Raw genomic sequence first — 18,958 nt, 5'->3', positions numbered from 1 at the left:
CAATAGTGCATGCCAACTTGACAACAATGAGTGAGATTTAAACACAGGATGCCAGGCCTGCCACCTAATCATTTAGAGTTGTTCAATGAATTATCCAACACTTTCATACACAGATGACTTACAAACCACATTCATTTTCATATTTGTAAATTGTGAGCATAAGCAAGTTAATGGAAGGTGACTGGAGGACTGAAAGAGTGACCACTGGGGGTTTAGTTCAACTCCAAAGCCTGCAGAAATATTCTGGTGAAGTGACTTGTGGACATTTACAGCTGCGGGACCAATGTGATAGGCCTTAGATTAGAACATTAGAGAAACAGGCCATTTAGCCCAACAAGGTAAGGCTCACCAGTCCTAGCCACTTAACTCCTCCAAAATAACATCAAGTTGAGTTTTGAAGGTCCTTAAAGCCCTGCTGTCTACTTGGTATTTTATTCAACGTGTCTGTGGTTCTCTTTGCGTAGAAAACCTTCGTAATGTTTGAGTGAAATTTACTCTGAACAATTTTCCTACAGTGTCCCCGTGTTCTTGTTGAACTCTATAAGGTATCAAGAGAATTTACAGGACCCTTAAGGTCATTTAATTACAGTGGCAATTTACATTGAAAGTATCATCTTATCTATATTCTTCCTGTATTGTAACAGTAATTTATAATTTTAATGCATCCTCTGGACTAATTCCCTTCCTAATTTTAAACACTTCAATCATGTCACCTCTTAATCTTCTTTTGCTTAAACTGTAAAGGCTCAGCTCTTTTAATCTTTCCTCATAACTCATCCCCTGTAGCCCTAGAATCAGCCTCGTCGCTCTTCTCTAGACCTTTTCTTGTGCTGCTATGTCCTTTTTCTAGCCTGGAGACCAAAACTGCACCCAGTACTCCAGATGAGGACTCACCAGTGTGTTGTAAAGCTTTAGCAGAACCTCCTGTGACTTGTACTCCACACATCGTGCTATATAACCTGACAGTCTGTTAGCCTTCTTAACGGCTTCTGAACACTCTGTTAGTGATGAGCCCACTATGACTGCTAAATCCTTCTCATAAACCACATCTTTTACTTTTCCAGTTTGATAACTCAGAATTCTCAAACAAAATTCAAACCAGGGAGACAGGAAAGATGGCTTATTCCAGCAGGATTGGACACAAGGCAGGAGTCCACCATGGATGCAGCACTACCAAAGGGCCAGTTTAGATGCACACACCTTTAGGAATGTGAAAGGAAGAATGGCAGAGCCACAGAAAAAGCTGCACAGATGCATGGAGGACATGCTAACTCCACAAGACAATAACTGGGTTTGGGATTTCAAACCAAGACATCAGATCAGTGTGACCGGAGCAGTAACCAATGTGTCATTCAGTCATGTGACCAGACCTGTCATTCCTGATGTGCCTACCTCGAGCTACAACCCATCCAATGCCGACATCCTTGGCCTTTTTCATGGCAAGATCCATGCAGAAGTTCCCAACCACAGGTCCTAGGAGATTGCAGCCATCGACTAACGCAGTGGCCACTGACTCGTTAATGACAACTGGCTCTCCATCTTTGGCGCAGATCTTGGTTTTGATATCCTTTACATACATATCTAAAGAAGAAGATGAAAAAGAAGAATATTAATATTAAAGAAGAAGAATATTACTATTAAATATATTAATGTACAAAAAACAATAATTCAGGTTAGTCTTCTGCCAAGGCCTCATTATGTCGCTGCATTTTCGTAAATCTATTTGTTGAACACACATTTTACCCAATGTGCCCAGTAAGATCAGGAGACAGTGACGATAAAGCGTTTTTACATTTTATCATTATAAAAAATGAATCACAATGGATTTGTCTTTTTTAAAACTGATCAACTCTTTAATGTGAAAGTGAAGACAGGTCTCTGCAAATGGTTTAAAATAATTACAAATACAAAATCACAAAATTAGGGATGGCCGAAATATTCACCCCCTTCAAGTCAGTAGATGCCACTTTGGCAGCCGTGACAACCTTGCGTCTGTATGCACAGGTCTCTCTCTATCAGCTTTGCACATCTCTTCTTCTTCTTCTTCCTCTTCATCTTTTCCCACTTCCATGTGAAGCTGATGTGCTTGATCAAGCTTTGCTCATCTCCACATTGCCACTTTCCCCCATTCTTCTTCTTCTTTGCTGAACTGCTCAGGCTCTATCACGTGTCATGGAGCTTGTGAGTGCACAGCCTCGATTCTCAGTTTAATTGAGATCTGGACTCTGACTCGGCCGCTCCAGGACATTTACATTGTTACTTTCTCATATACATAGTATAGAAAAAGTATAGGAATTGTGAAAACATTTGACCTCGAGATTTTGATGGAAATCTTGGCATTTTAGACCTTCCTGAGTCCGAAGACACCATTTTTGAAATGATGTCTGTCTGTGTGTCTGTATGTCTGTGTGTAAACTCGATAACTCAAAAACGCTTTGCCCTCGGTCAATGAGATTTTGTACACCTGCTTTATATCAAAAATAAGGAATCCTATCAACTTGTGGGCCACTTCTGACAAACACAAGTGGTACTTTACCTAAACACATTTCCAATTTTTTCCATGTAAACTATGGCTATGAATAAAGATATATGATTCAAATTTTGTGTGGATATAAAAATGTCGAAAAATAAGAAGATATGAAATTTGAGAAAAATCGCACAACCAGAACTGGTACTTTAACTGAATACTTTCGCAAATTTTCTAGTAAACTATGATTATAATTACAGATAGATGATTCAAATTTTGTATAGATATTTATAATGATGAAAATCAAACAGATATGAAATTTGAGAAAAATTACTCAACTGGAAGTACTATTTTATTTAAACAACCATCCAAATTTTTTGTATCATGGAAATATAAATGTGTACATGATATTCAAAACTTTATTTAATATAACGCATATTGTTTCAATAACTTTTTCATTTTATTTTAATTTATACATCATCAGTTTAACAATAACGTGTAAACTTTGAACATGCCATGTACAGTAAATATAAAGATGTAATGGGAACGATAAGATGCTACGTCCCGTCATGTTCCTGGTAATAAATTTAAGTTTACGATTTTTTTTTTTATTTCCGCCATCATTATCATAATTAAATGTAGCTAAATGCAGTTTTACCTATAGCAATTTATTGCAACAAATATTATATAATACTAACACTTTTTCTGTTTTTAGGTGACTATAACTCTTTTTACTTTGCACGTAATCTACGTAATGTATGTGATATCACGACAAATTTCACCACCGTTTTCATCCTCACTAAGTGCGAAAATATCATTTTAATATAAAGTTTGATTATAAATAGAAATAAATGATTATGTATCGATATTATCAATTAGTGATGATGAGAAACAAAGAGATATGATATCTGAGAAATATTGCACAACCGGAAGTGGTTCTGATGACCTTTTCCTCTGTCTCATTGTATGAGAACGTCGAGGGGAGCGCACTCCTGATTTTTTTGTAAGCCATTCCTGTGCAGCTGTGCTTTACACATGAGGTCATTGCCTTGCTGGAAGAAGAAGTGTAATAATATAAATATTCTTCCAAGGCACAAGATTTTTCTGTATTTTGTTGCATTTATTTTACCTTCACAAGGCTTCCAGAGCCTGCTGCAGAAAAGCATCTCTACAGCATGATGCTGCCACCACCATGTTTTATGGTGTGTTTTGGGTCAAATGCAGCTTTTGGCATCACCAAAGCATGACATCTAGTCTGATGGCCAAAAAGTTCCATTTTGGTCTCATCAAACCATGCAACCTTCTTCCAGCTGACTCAGAGTGCATTCTGGCAAACTCTAGTGAATACATCCTGTCACGCCCTGTGAGATTACATCTTGTAATCTCTTTGTTATTCTCCCGTACTGTAACTGTAACACTTGTTATTGGCACAGTCTCTCCAATCTGTGCCACTGTAAATTGTAGCTCATTCGCTTAGCTCCCTTGTTGGCCTCCCTCACTCGTCTTCTTCTTGCACAATCACTCAGTTTTTGTGAGCTGTGCCACACTCTTTCCATTTCTTCATGACTGATTTAACTGCATATTCAGTCAGTCAGTCATTTTCCAACCCGTTATATCCTAACACAGGGTGACGGGGGTCTGCCGGAGCCAATCCCAGCCAACACAGGGTGCAAGGCAGGAACAAACCCCGGGCAGGGCACACACACACACCCACGCGCCAAGCACAATTTAGAGTCTCCAACGCACCTAACCTGCATGTCTTTGGACTGTGGGAGGAAAACGGAGCACCCGGAGGAAACCCACGCAGGACACGAGGAGATCATGCAAACTCCACGCAGGGAGGACCTGGCAAGCGAACCCAGGCCTCCTTACTGCGAGGCAGCAGTGCTACCACTGCGCCACCGTGCCGCCCCTGCATATTCAGTGACATAGCTATTTATTTTTTGACTCCATCTCCTGACTTTACTTTTCACGGAGTTGCCTGGAGTGTTCTTTTGTTTTCATCGTGTTAGGTCACCATACTGACTGAGCACAAGTTGGCTCTTCCACATTCAGGTCCATTTAGATGACAATCAACTGAAACCCCAGACAGGTGATCTCCATTGAGCTAATTCTGTGACTTGTAAAAGCAATTGGCTGCACCAGTGATGGCTGAGAGGTAAGTGAATGCTTGAGAGAACAATTATTTGTAATTCATATTTGTAATTAATTTAGATCATTTTGCTAAATTTTGTCAAGGGTGAAGACACTTTTTACTTTATATAGCCACCATATGTCACAATTTACATAACACTCACAAATCCACCTATTTCAGCTAAGGGTCATGTGGGGCAGCCAATGGAACCAACTCTGATCAGAAAACTAGTCCATCAGAGGCCCCGATTGCATTGAATTAATTTAATAAAATAAGAGTAATAATAATACATGTCATGTATATAGCACCTTTCTATTTCTCAAAGCACCTCAAAAATATTGAAAAAGGTACAATAAGAATCGAAGCCCGGGGTCATCTAACTTGAATGTCTTCAGGGATGTGGCAGGAAAACCAATGCAGATGTGGGGCGAACAAGTAAACTCCACAGAGACAGGATTTGAATCGTAGACCACGGAAATATGAGTTAGCAGTGCTTGTAACAACTGCACCACTGTGCTGTCATAGGCAAGAGTTAAATTTTAATAAACTCCATACAGTAATTTTGATTGGTAAACATATTCCAAATACCTAATACTAAATGTTCAGTTACAGCAGTATTCATATTTCTACATTAGTTAGCTAGCTGATTGTGTACTCTTCATTTTTAATCCTTAGTTCGGTTGTACTCATTTTCTCAACCCACCTCTCCCACTCCTATTCCACAGGGGGTCACACCTTTATCCCAGCACCATTAAGTGGAAGGCACAGAGCAGCCCTCAGTGGGATATCAGTCCATTAGAAAGGGCACCCTCAAACATGAGTGCTTTTAAACCCACTACTTGGCTCACACTGTTAAAGAAATACAACCATTGATGTACTATTCTCTCCTCTAGAGGGCAGCAAATGCTAGTTTTTCTGTTTTGTTTTGTAAACAGGAGCACTAGAAATGATTTCATCTGGAATAATTGTACATGTAGGTTATATTTAAGCTGCCTAAATCATGATTCTCTGTCATTAGACTATTTCAGTTTTGCTAGAAATCAAAAAGCAACACCTGTACATCTAACGGTGTAATAGAATTTATTCAGTTTATTAATTTTCTCCATGCAGGCTCTTTCTATGCGCTCAGGTCTTTCCCCCACTTGCAAAGAAGTGAATGCTGGGTAGATTAGAACATTAGAACAATCTAGACAAATACAGGCCATTCAGCCCAACAAAGCTCGCCAGTCCTACCCACTTAATTCCTTAACAGCTGAAAACAAATTCCAACAATCCTACCCAAACTTAACTCTGTCTTGTTACTTCCCAGTGGACCTTCTTTAAATATAAGAACAAGAACAAGAAAATATGAACACATAACTCCAGTTCTTAAATACTTACACTGGCTCCTGGTTAAGTTTAGGGCAGATTACAAAATCCTCTTTGCAACATATAAAGCCTTAAATGGCCGAGGTCCAGCTTACTTATCTGAACTCATCATGATTTACAAACTAGAGTGTAATAAGATCTCAAGATGCCCGTCTGCTTATGATCCCAAAAATAGCAGTGGGAGGTCAAGCTTTTAGTTGCAGGGCCAATAAATTGTGAAATGGTCTGCCTGTTACGATAAGAGATGCCGCTTCGGTCTCAGCTTTCAAATCCCAGCTGAAGACTCACAACTTCAGTTTAGCACACCCTGACTAGAGCTGCTGATTAACTGTACAGATTGCATCTCTGTTGTTACTCATAAGTAATATGATAGTTCTAATTGGTTACTAACCCTCACCTATTCTGTTTCTCTTCTCAGTAGGCCTACTCAAATATAGCACTTGGTGCCACGGCCCACCTGCCAAGTTGTTCTGCCTGCCTAAGGTAAAGTCATCTCTGATGGAGGATCGCAGGAATCATCGGGTAGAAGGGTCCTTTCATCGGATTGGCTGGCCCAGTGCTGAGTCAGCTTTGAAATGGCCAATAGGGGGAGGCAGCTTGATGGCCGAGGTCTCCAGGACTCTAAACAAATCCAAATCATATTATGTGATATCATCTACTGTTGAATTCTGCTCTGTACTTGTAATATTTCTGTTGTATTATTTTATTGTATTGATGATTACTTGTTTTGTTTTCTTTGTATTGTATTGTATTGACCCCCTTCTTTTTGACACCCACTGCACGCCCAACCTACCTGGAAAGGGGTCTCTCTTTGAACAACCTTTCCCAAGTTTTCCTTCATTTTTTCCCTTCAAAGGTTTTGTTTTGGGAGTTTGTCCATGTCTTCTTAGAGAGTCAAGGCTGGGGGGCTGTCAAAAGGCAGGGCCTATTAAAGCCCATTACGGTACTCGTTGTGTGACTTTGGGTTACACAAAAATAAATTATATAGTGTTGTATTGTATTGTATGTAAATCCATGTCAAGTAGGAGATGAGCCCAATTTTAATAAAGATATGCAGGAAAGACAGAGGCCCGATAATGGGAGAGTTTTATAGACCACCTACCACCAGTATCAGTGTTAATTATACAATCAAAAAAGCAAATTTCTAGGTGGATCTTATAGCAAAGGGTGGGCTTTAATCATCCAAGTATTAACTGTGAAACCCCTGCAAATAGTAGTACGCAGGTGACCATCACTCTTGAGTGTCATAAAAAGATGACTAAAGGAGGCTGGCAATGGAAGGACTTCTGGCCATAAACATTTCTACTTCAGTACTCACAAGATGTGGGAGAGCATCTGGGCAACCTGGGTGAACCACCTGTTACATTGTCAGTGCTCTGACAGGGAAAGCTTTTGAGAAAAAAACAGAAGAGGTGCATAAAGACGGCCAAATAGGGTCACAACTGGGAAATCCAAAACAGCAACCAAACCAGAGCGTGAGACAAAAATCAAAATCAAGAAGTACAAGCGACAAAGTCAAAATGGAACGATACATGCGAGAAGAAAATTAGCAAAGGTCTTTGAAAGTCATATGTATCCGCAGATCGAATAAGGATGTCTCCACATGTCTCCAATCATTCATTCAGTCATTCAGCCGATTTGAGAAAAATCGTCACTCTGCTGTTTGGTAGCATCGTGTGTCCCCCCACCATGAACAAGGACCACAGAAAGCAAAGGAGAGAGGTGTCTGAGGAGATCAGAAAGACAATGATAGACAAGCATGTTAAAGGCAAAAAGTGTAAGACCACCTCTAACCAGCTTGATGTACCCCTGACAACAGTCCACAGGACTGTAGCCAACCTCCCTGAATGTGCCCAAAAGAGGAAAATCAACCCCAGAATGGCAGACAAAAAGCCAAGGAAAACTTCCAAAGAGATACAAGCTGAACTCCAAGGTCAAGGTCCATCAGTGTCTGATCGAATCATCTGTCACTTTTGAGTGACAGTGGGCTCAATGGACCCAGGAGGAATTGACTGTTGAAATAAAAACATAGAAAAGCAGACTTGAATTTGCTAAAATGCATATTGACCTACCACAATGATAAAAGCACCCAGGAATGGCTAAGAACAAAACATTGGACTATTCTGAAGTGGCTTTCCAGGAGCCCTAAATTGACTCCTGCTGAACATCTATGGAGAGAACTGAAACATGCAGCCTGGAGATGACCCTCTTCAAACTTAACATAGCTAGAACAGTTTGCTCAGGACGATGTGGCCAAATTCCACATTGAGAAAGGGGACAGCAATATCAGCCATGGAATATCCCTTAGGGAGCAAAATGTTGCTTTTCACTCCAAACAACTTTAAAAATCTATTTTATTGATTTTTTTGCTTTTCACAATTGCAAAATCGCATGCAAAACAAAATGTAGCGGCAATTTTGTGAAACTGTATTCGAAATGAAGCTCCACTGTTTTGCTCAAAACTACTCATGTGGATTACTTTCCATCCATCTATTATCCAACCCGATATATCCTAATTACAGGGTCACGGGGGTCTGCTGGAGCCAATCCCAGCCAACACAGGGCACTAGGCAGGAAACAAAAACCTGGGCAGGGTGCCAGCCCACTGCAGGGCACACACACCCACACACCAAGCACAATATAGAATCGCCAATGCACCTAACTTGCACGTCTTTGGACTGTGGGAGGAAACCCACGCAGACACGGGGAGAACATGCAAACTCCATGCAGGGAGGACCCGGGAAGTGAACCTAGGTCTCCTAACTGCAAGGCAGCAGCGCTACCCACTGCGCCACCGTGCCGCCCGTGGAATATTTTAAACCCATTAAATTTTAAAACACGGGGTATAATATTAATAATATAAACAATATTAATGCCAGTTTATTCATTATAAAATAATAACACATTGAAGTCTAAACAGATCATTTATAATAGGCAACCTTGCTTGATGTGTTTCTTTGCTTTTTCTACCAAGTAAAAATGGACAGTCCACACTAGTTTTAATTGGGGGTCGGGGGTGGTTGATGGGGGAGGTATAGATTGCTTTTGTTTTTTTTGTTCTTTATTTCGCCTTATACATTTTCTTGTATTAGGAATTTGTGAGTTTTCTCATACCCCTCTGGGACAGAGCGCAGGGTCAGCCATTGCACAGCACCCCTGGAGGAATTGCAAGTTAAGGGTCTTGCTAAAGGGCCCAACAGAGTAGGATCTCTTTTGGCAGTACCAGGGATTTAAACTGGCAACCTTCTGGATACAAGCACAGATCCTTAGCCTCAGAGACAACTAGTTTTGCTATATCAACTGCTGCTAACACTAACTCCAGCCCTGAGAAGAACACTGAACCTGGTCAATCAGTGGCATTAACTGGACTCAAAAATGATGATAATAACAATAATAATAATAATAATAATAAGTTTTACATATGTAGCACATTCCCATCAATACTGACCGAGTCGGTTCAGTCCATGACTGTAGTGTCCCCTGTAGTCACCAGCCACCAGGACATCTGCCAGGGATTTTGCATGTGCTGGTTTTGCTCCCACAGCAATCATGCACCTCTCGATGAAGCTCTGAACTTCGGACTGAAGAATGAGGCACCTGCGTGGTTAAAAGAGAGCAACTAAGTGAAAGGTTATCATCAGACCCAAGCACTGTGCACATCCATCCTTATATTTGCACAGCACAGGAGCACAAAGCCAACAACCGCAGACACATTTTATTTTTAAACTGTCCTTCGGCCCATTTGACTGCTCATCTTTACCTTTGCTCCAAATTTAGAAATGACAGCGACAGGCTAGTTTGTAGATCTGAAAAGAACTGAGTCTTTGTTGTCTACAACTCAAAATGCAGGGCATCAAAGTGACTTTTTTAGTGGAAATCCACAAATATTGGATCAACTGTGACACGCTGTACCCTGAAATGGAGTCACATGATACTCCAGGCGTCATGCTGTCCTGTTGACTTTCTGTGATGAGGCAAGACACAAGTGAGCGTTCACATTTAATGTTACACAATAGTCTAAGACCTTCATCCAAGCCCACTCCATTGGGAGCTGGCTCAAGCATGCTACAAAAAAAAAAAATGCAGTCCCCTTTGCAGGGCCGTATTAACGCATGGGCACGCTGGGCAGTTGCCCGGGGTCCCCATGAGCATAGGGGGCCCCACGCTAACGTATGTTGTGACTTGCTGTCAATTAATAAATGCTATACTACACTAAACTCTAAATATTTGTTATTGTGTGACAAGTAGACATTGGCATTCACCTCTGATTTAGTATCACGGTCACCTCTGCAACCTCATGTGCCTGTATGTGTACGGATCTCACGCATTACATAATGTATAAGCGTATATGTTAACGTCACTTCAACTCGATTCTCTGCAAAGAAATATCACAAATGTTTGTGTTGAACACTTGATTAATAATAAATAATTCATAGTAATTTCATACTGTGCCATCTCCGTCTGTATGGTTTACCGATTGAGTATCATTTATATGTTGAACTTTTTGTGTTTTTCAAGGCTCATGTTACATTGTTTAAATGTTTGCGTTGATTAATCTTTGCTGTACGGCATGCTTTTTAATGTTTAAACACTAATTTTGTTGGAAGTATCAGTACAATAAATACATGTTTAATTTTATCGGCCATTTACATTTTTATTTTTGTGAGTGGTTGTGAAGGTAGGGACCCCGGTGCACTGCTTTGCCTGGGGGCCTATAATGCTGTTAAGATGGCCCTGCCCCTTAGTTCAGAACTGGATTAAGCAGGTTTGGATAATAAATGGACGGGATTTTATCCAAAGTGACTTTCAAGTGGTTGATAGCAAATGTGAGAAAATAACAGAAGCAGTAAACTGTAGGCCTCCTTTATGTCAATGCTAAGTTACGCGGAAGTGTAAAAATTTTGGTTCAGCTGTTATAGTTTGTAATTTTAAGGCCAGGATATATTTGATGCTACGCAACGCGTACGCTGACAGATACTGCTCCTACACAAGCTCTGTACCGACTATACTTGCGCATGTACTTTATGTAAACCAGGTGGCAGTGCGAGATGCTTTTGCAAAGGTGTAAAATAAGACGACAAAAGAGACACAGAAGATGGTAGGTGACACCTTTAAATGTATCGCGTCATTATGATAGGGAATATGCAACACTTGTATTGCAAGACATTCGCATGTCAGCATTTAAGTTTGATGATTTGCTTCACCACATCGAAAAATTCATCAAACGCTGAGGCACGGCCATTGGTTCTGTCGGAGCTGCAATGCGGCTTGCCATCACAATGCGTTATCTTACAATGGCAGAATCCTCACTTCTTTTCCTGGAAATGTTCCTCTTTGCACGGATGTATCCGTCTCAAATATGGTTCCATTTCATCTTGCCCGTTTCCACATCCACTTTCAAAGAGCTGGTGATTTTATGCCAGCTGTTCTGACAGGCATGTTTGTCACTATGGAGATTTTGACAGTAAACAACAATGCTGATGTGACGTACCGAAACGTGAACACACACGGCACCCAGATTTTTGCTAGAACTGCAACTTGTGCGCATGTTATGTTAATATCTGATGGCGTGCTCAGAGGATACGACTGAGAACACAAGCAAAGTAACTTTGTGATGGCTAGCAAGATGTATTGTGTTTGTTAAGGTTACATCAGCAGTAATGTGTCAAAATGGAGGGCTTAAGAGGGAGGGCATTTTACCATTGAGGTATATATATATATATATATATATATATAATCGGCACGGTGGCGCAGTGGGTAGCGCTGCTGCCTCGCAGTTGGGAGACATGGGGACCTGGGTTTGCTTCCCAGGTCCTCCCTGCATGGACTTTGCATGTTCTCCCCGTGTCTACATGGGTTTCCTTCCAAAGTCCAAAGAAATGCAGGTTAGGTGGATTGGCGATTCTAAATTGGCCCTAGTGTGTGCTTGGTGTGTGGGTGTGTTTGTGTGTGTTCTGCAGAGTGGGTTGGCACCCTGCCCGGGATTGGTTCCTGCCTTGTGCCCTGTGTTGGCTGGGATTGGCTCCAGCAGACCCCCGTGACCCTGTGTTCGGATTCAGCGGGTTGGATAATGGATGGATATATATATATATATATATACTAGGGGGCTTCACCCCCTGCTTGCTTCACTTGCTTACCCCCCAAACCCCCTCCCCCCCCCCCACGTGCTACGCACCAGCCATTTCGTGTCTCTGCCAGTCGCATTGTGAAGACGGGGGCTATATAAATGTAATGAATTATTATTATTAATGCACCCCAAGGAGATGCGGTTGTTGCTCCCCCGAAACCCCCTCTTAAACGGTGATACAATGGGAAACAAAAACATTATTTTTTACTTCCTCTTTGCTCGATCAGCTGTTGTCTTGCTGCTGCTGCTGCTGTGCCGCGTGATCTGCATCCTGCGTGGCAGACTTTTGCAATATCACCTATGTCCATATATTCTATCTCTTTTCGCTTTTACCTTTTCATCAATATCGTATTGAATTTTGATTCCATGTTTGGAATTACATTGTGAGAAAGCAACATATAACTACATGTGAGTGAATATCGTTTCACAGGATTTCACTTTCACCAAACAACAAATCTTTTAATTCTCGTGAATACGCCTTTCTTTGGGAAGAAACACTACTTTTTTTCCCTGATGGCAATACGAATTAGACGATCTACAAGTCCCTGACTTAAAGTTTAAATCCAAACAATAAATTCGATCTCTTTTCGCTGTTCCGTTATTTCACCGAGTAATAATTTCCGTTTGTTTGTGCTAATGCAATCTTTACTATCCTTTTTTTGAGACTTTTGAATTTTTGCACTTCCTTTATCTCTCACCTGCTCTGCATGTGCACCGCGCCAACGTTTTTGAATTCTTTACAACATTCTACTTTGTCATCTACTCTTTATTTTATTTCCAGACCCGGGCGTGGTTAAATCTCTTGGCACAAAGTCATGTCTCGCGGGATGTGAAAGTGTCTCTCTGAGAAAATCACGTCTCGTCTCCTTCCAACCTTCCAAGATTTTTTTTTATAATAGAGAGATATACATATATAAAATCCAACGTCTGTTTGTATGTCTGTCTGCTTTTCACAAGAGAACTACTTAACAGATTTAGATTGAGTTTTTTCTTGAGTTTGCTTGAACATTCCGGTTGATTTTGCGACTTAACTCATTGCGCTAAGAATCATAGTTCACTTGCAGGAGTGATATATTCCCACTAATCCGAGACAGAGGCTGCGGGCAGAGGGGAGGGGAAATTGCGATATCAGGAGTGGGGAGTCGGTCAACCGCTGTGTTTTGGAGTGTACCTTGCCTCCGCTTAGCTAGCGATATCTTTTTGTTTATTGATTTTTAAAGTCTGTCCTGTTTCACTACTATGCGGGGAACAGTTAAGACAGTAATTTTAGCTTACTTTGGTCATTAGTTAGTCAGCACTTGGATGCTGTGTAGCCTCATCTGTCTTCTGTGGTTCTGCTGGTATCAGAGTCATTAGGCACAATTACCGTGTTGACTAAAGAAATCTCCGTCTACTGTGACTCTTTGTTATTAACAGCAAATCAACCTCTTTTGATGGAAGTTCTTTTAGCATCAATTATTTATCTCGAATGCTCATTCTAGAGTTCATCTTTTTAAAAACGTAGCTGCTACAAGCACCTGGGGGTTCACGTAAACAGAAAACTGGACTGATCTGACAACAGAGTGGTGCTGGACAAGAAGGGCCAGAGCAGACTGGACTGGACTGGTCTTTGGATGTGTGCAGCAAACTGCTGGAAATGTTCTACCAGTTCATAGTATCTAATGTCACATTCTACTCTGTGGTCTCCTGTTCTAGTGATGCACAATGTCTGAACAAACTTATCAGGAAAGCCTGCTTCAAAACAGGGCTAACCCTGGACACACTGGAAGTGGTTGTGGAAAAGAGGATGGCGATAAAACTGGATGCCATCATGAAAAATCCCCTCCAGAAGTCGCTGTCTTGGAGCTCTTTTCTCGAGCATAATAAGCTACTCTCTTATTTCTCTGTGCTGTGGTAAGAAGCACCTCTGGGGGTCTTTTTAGCCTGCTGCTATCAGGCAATTCAATACCTCCTCATTCCAGACTAAATACTTATACTTTTTAGTTGCGACTAGCTGAAATACCTGTTGTTGCCCAGGAGGAAAATAAAGTGTTTTTTTTTTTTGTTTTTAATTGTTTGAGAAAAATATAATTAAAAAAAACACAACTTCCATCCATCCATTTTCCAACCCGCTGAATCCAAACACAGGGTCACGGGGGTCTGCTGGAGCCAATCCAAGCCAACACAGGGCACAAGGCAGGGAAACAATCCTGGGCAGGGTGCCAACCCACCGCAGGACACACACAAACACACCCACACACCAAGCACACACTAGGGCCAATCTAGAATCGCCAATCCACCTAACCTGCATGTCTTTGGACTGTGGGAGGAAACCGGAGCGCCCGGAGGAAACCCACGCAGACACGGGGAGAACATGCAAACTCCACGCAGGGAGGACCCGGGAATCGAACCCAGGTCCCCAGATCTCCCAACTGCGAGGCAGCAGCGCTACCCACTGCGCCACCGTGCCTCCCAAAATACAACTTTTAAAATAAAAATAAATTAACAAGCAATGAAGAACCACTATTGTGCTTGTCTTGTAGTCTTGTATGTATGTTATCATTTAGCTGACGCTCGGAACCGGCCAACTCTATTTAATGTCAAAAGCAACAGGGGCGCGGTGGTGCTGCTCAAACAAAGAATGCTGGCAGTCACCTCCAGTTCGCCCTCTGGTGGTCATTCCGATGATAACGTGTATACAAGACCACAAGATCACCCCACCCTAACCAGCAGAGGGTGGGTTAGGGTTGATTTCACCCTACAGTATTTTTAGTTGACCAATGAGAAACGTGTACCAAGTATCATGAAATTCACTCCAGCCATTCGGAAGTGATGCTGGAACATACATACATTGACTTTTATATATATTTAGATTTTCTGCACAAATACACATTTATTTGATTGATTGATTTTATTTGTCCTGTAAGTAAGTATCCTTGTTTTTTTATGCTTTCTTCTGTGCAATACTGGAGCACTTCAGGAGACTATCCCATCTACCTTCCTGTTCACCTTCTACACAACTGATGTCCAGTATAACACCAGCATGAGGTGACTCGTCCACCATTGGCTGCATTAATAATGGAGACAAGTAAGAATACAGGGGGCTTATGGAGGACTTTATCTTTGTGGTACAGGGACAACTACTTCCAGCTTAACATCAGCAAGACAAAGGAGCTGGTGGTGGACTTCTGGGGTGCCAAAGAGCATCTGATAACGGTTAGCATTTAGGGGGAGGTTATGGAACTGGTGGAGAGCTACAAGTGCTTGGGGGTCCTCAAGAACAACAAAATGGACTGATCTGACAACACAGTGGTGCTGGACAAGAAGGGCCACAGCAGACTAGACTTGCTAAGGAGACTCAGGTCTTTGAATTTGTGCAGCAAGCTGATGGAAATGTTCTACCAGTCCATAGTAGCTTGTGTGGTGTTCCTACGCTGCAGTCTTCTGGGAAAGCAACCTCAGCTCAAAAGAAGGATAATGCCTGAACAACTAATTAGGAAAGCCTGTACCATGAAGGGCCAACCCTGGACCCACTGGAAGCTGTTATGGAAAAGAAAATGGTGGCAAACTTTATGAAAAATCCCCTCCATCCCCTCCAGGAGGCCCTCTCTGAGAGCGCTTTTAGCCACAGACTCATTCCACCATGGTGTGCTAAGAAGTGCCTCTGGGGAAGTATTTGTCCTGTGAGTATGTATCCGTGTTTTTTATGCATTTTCCCCTTGTATTAATAAACTTTATCTAATCCAATCTAATCTAATTATCTGAATCTCACGTTTACTCCCACTGCGTCGTTGTAGCCGTGAGTACAGAGACCACCTGAAGTCAGTGGCAATGCTTTGTTCACTTCTACCACTAGCCCATGGATGTCTTCAAATGCCAAAGTATAATTTGGTCCAACAGATGATTTTCCTTTCCAATGAATTATGTTTATTTTTAACACATGTTATGTGCTCTCCACACACGCATCACACCACACATTTTTATGTTTAACAGGGGTGTTTTTGAGAGACTTTTCAGCTACAGATGATTTATCTTTTGCATCTACAGGCTGTCATTCAGACCATGTTACCCACATTTCTCTTTGCTGTTTAAATCACAACTCCTACTTTGAGCTTCCCCTTCGTGGTCTTCACACGTGAAGAAGTGGATAACCTCCCAGCAGTAACAGGGACTACTAAGGGGGTACTGAGGGATTTGGAAATTGTAGAGGGAGAAGTGCTGCTCTGATTAAATAAACTGAAATCAAACAAATCATCAGGACCAGATCATATTTATCCTTGAGTGCTTAAAGAGGTTAGCAAGTTAGATATAAAACTTTGACAGATGTTTTTAGGAAATCGCTGTGTACTGGAGAAATTCCATAGGATTGTAAAATGGCAAATATTATCCTGTCATACAAAAAGGGTGACCAGAGAGATCCAAGCAACTATAGGCCAGTAAGCTTAACATCCATCACAGGAAAATTAATGGAAGGAATAATTAAGGATAAAATTGAGCAATGCTGCCAAGGTAGGTTCCATCACATAGTTTGGAATTATTTTTTCCTCATTATTTTCTCATCATTATTATACACAGCACTAGGGAATGAAACTGCTGTAATTCCCGGGAAAACGGGAACGGCCAAGCTCGCATATATAGCGTGTAAAAGTGTCAAAATCGATCAAGAAATAACAGAGTTATAGATGAAAATAATTAAGTGGCACGATTTTTTGGCCCACAGTGTAGTGTGTTGCCGATTAATTCAGTCAACAACAAACCAGCAGCAGTCAATCTCCCGGCTGACTGAGCACAGTGGACTGGGAGGTGTCTGCACTCTACAGTTCACGAATGCCGGGACGGGGCAGAGTTCATTGACGTCTGTGCTGTTGACAGCTTTGAACAGCAACTTGAAATTGAAATGCGTCAGTCTGTTGCATCCGCATTATCTGTGCTAAGAAACATGCCATCACAGAATGATGACAAGAAACTGGATGCATCAGTAAAAGCTGAAACGGCGGTGTTTCAGAGCAACGGCAAGTGCGGGTGTTGTTTAGAACAAGTATATCAGTATCTGATGATTGTGCTGCCTACTTCAGTGGAGGCAGAGCGTGCTTTCTCAGCGGCTGGTGTACTCTGCACGAAGGTGCGCTCTTGCCTGGACGACCACACGCTTGACATGTTGTGCTTTCTACCGCAACTAACTAGATACATGTACTTATATGACAGCATGAACTGCTTGTAGTTAAGGTTAGTCTTTTATTGGTGTCAACATATTGCAGTAGTTTTATTAAAAATAAGTGTCGCTCATTCTAAAACCGTTCACATGTGAGATGCCTGTGCACTGTGTCATTTCCGGGAATGACATGTGGGATTCCCGAATTCCCAGGAATGGATAAACCCGTCTGGAGAATGGATTCCCTACACAGCACACCACAAAATACCTGTAATGCTAAGTGCTGATTAGTATTGAAAACTTTATATCAATATGCAGGTGACTTTTTCAAAAATATAAGACTTTGATTTCTTAAAAAAAACTGAACCAGTTCACTTCAGATTTATTGTCACGTATACACAATACAATGAAATTCCTATTTGCATGCTCGACCAGCATGCACCATGTCACAACTGTCATCGTCCAGGGCCCTGAATCTTGGTCCACAGGCTATGTGAAATATAACATCATGAAATATAATAGGCAGTGAAGAACGAAACAGCTGTGTCCCACTTTGTATACCATTTTACAAAGTTATTATTTTAAAGTAATTAGGTTGGGAGCATGCGCTGATAGCGCATTGCTGCACCCACCACATGCTGACCCACCCGGATTGGGACCCGAGTGCAAATAGCTTAAAAGTATGTCAGACCCAGGCCAGAGTGAAAACCCCACCGCATACCACCATACCCTTCAATAATAATAATTCTTTGCCCTTATATAGCGCTTTTCTGCAATTGCAGGTTAAGGGCCTTGCTCAAGGGCCCAACAGAGCAGAGTCTCTTTTGGCATTTACGGGATTCGAACATTACAGGAGAAACAACCTAAGAATTGCATTGTATTGATTTGTAAATCACTTTGTACAACTAAATAGCCAAAATAAAAGTAAATGAACTCAATAAAACACATCAGGTGTCAGATGGTGTGCCGCTTTGATTTCGACAAGACACGTCAGAATCATAGTAATGCTTCATGCTAGTTTTATATCGCACTCACGATCTCTCTAGTCCTATGGCACACATCACAACCTCATACACAACGCCGGCCCTCCAGTCCCCTCACAGACACTAGCTCTGTTGTTTGAGATCATGTGAAGCCCCTAAACAACCTGAGGCCTCCCTATGTACCGGGACCTTTTTTGCATTTTCCTATTTATCAGTTTTTCTGTACAGTATGCACTGTGTTGTTTCTTTCCTCGCTGTAATTTAACAGCTTCATCTAAGGTGGACAGTAAGTGTGCCCTCATTCTGCTGTCTCCCTGTGGCTTTCAACAGAACGAATGTGTGTCAGGCTCTGATGTTACTTGGGATACCATGAAGTGGCCGTCCTCATCCTCTCACTGTGATTGACGACGGAGCCATGGTAACCAAGTGCACTCTGGACTGATTGGAAAAATCCTTGTTTACTAAAAGGGCAAAGGCCAGACACTTGCATCTTATTTACCACGCCAGACATCTTTGTTAGAATGCCCTTTACAATGCGCTTTCAAATATAAATACTGGATTATCTTAGTGTGAGATAAAGGGCTAAGGTGCTGGACTGCATACCTGAAGGTTTTGGGTTCAAGACCAGTTGTTGGTGTTTTTTGAAGAAGAAATATTGTGATGATTGAACTGTACTTTTTTTGGTCTCCAGGCTACAAAAAGGACATAGCAGAGCTAGAGAAGGTCCAGAGAAGAGCGACGAGGCTGA

General features: G+C 41.6%; 1 protein-coding gene across 1 annotated transcript in view; it reads right to left on the bottom strand.

Moving 5' to 3' along the window:
• LOC114645707 (uncharacterized oxidoreductase YjmC-like) overlaps positions 1 to 18,958 on the bottom strand; it is an 81,565-nt gene that overhangs the window by 33,165 nt on the left and 29,442 nt on the right. Inside the window, exons 2-3 of the mRNA XM_028793525.2 lie at positions 9,418 to 9,566; positions 1,393 to 1,581 (exon numbers count right to left, since the gene is read on the bottom strand). Of these exons, the coding sequence (XP_028649358.1) occupies positions 1,393 to 1,581; positions 9,418 to 9,566 (338 nt within the window). The remainder of the gene's footprint in view (positions 1 to 1,392; positions 1,582 to 9,417; positions 9,567 to 18,958) is intronic.

Source organism: Erpetoichthys calabaricus, chromosome 2, assembly GCF_900747795.2.
Source record: "Erpetoichthys calabaricus chromosome 2, fErpCal1.3, whole genome shotgun sequence".
NCBI lineage: Eukaryota > Metazoa > Chordata > Cladistia > Polypteriformes > Polypteridae > Erpetoichthys > Erpetoichthys calabaricus.
This window is presented reverse-complemented; position numbering and strand designations above follow the sequence as displayed.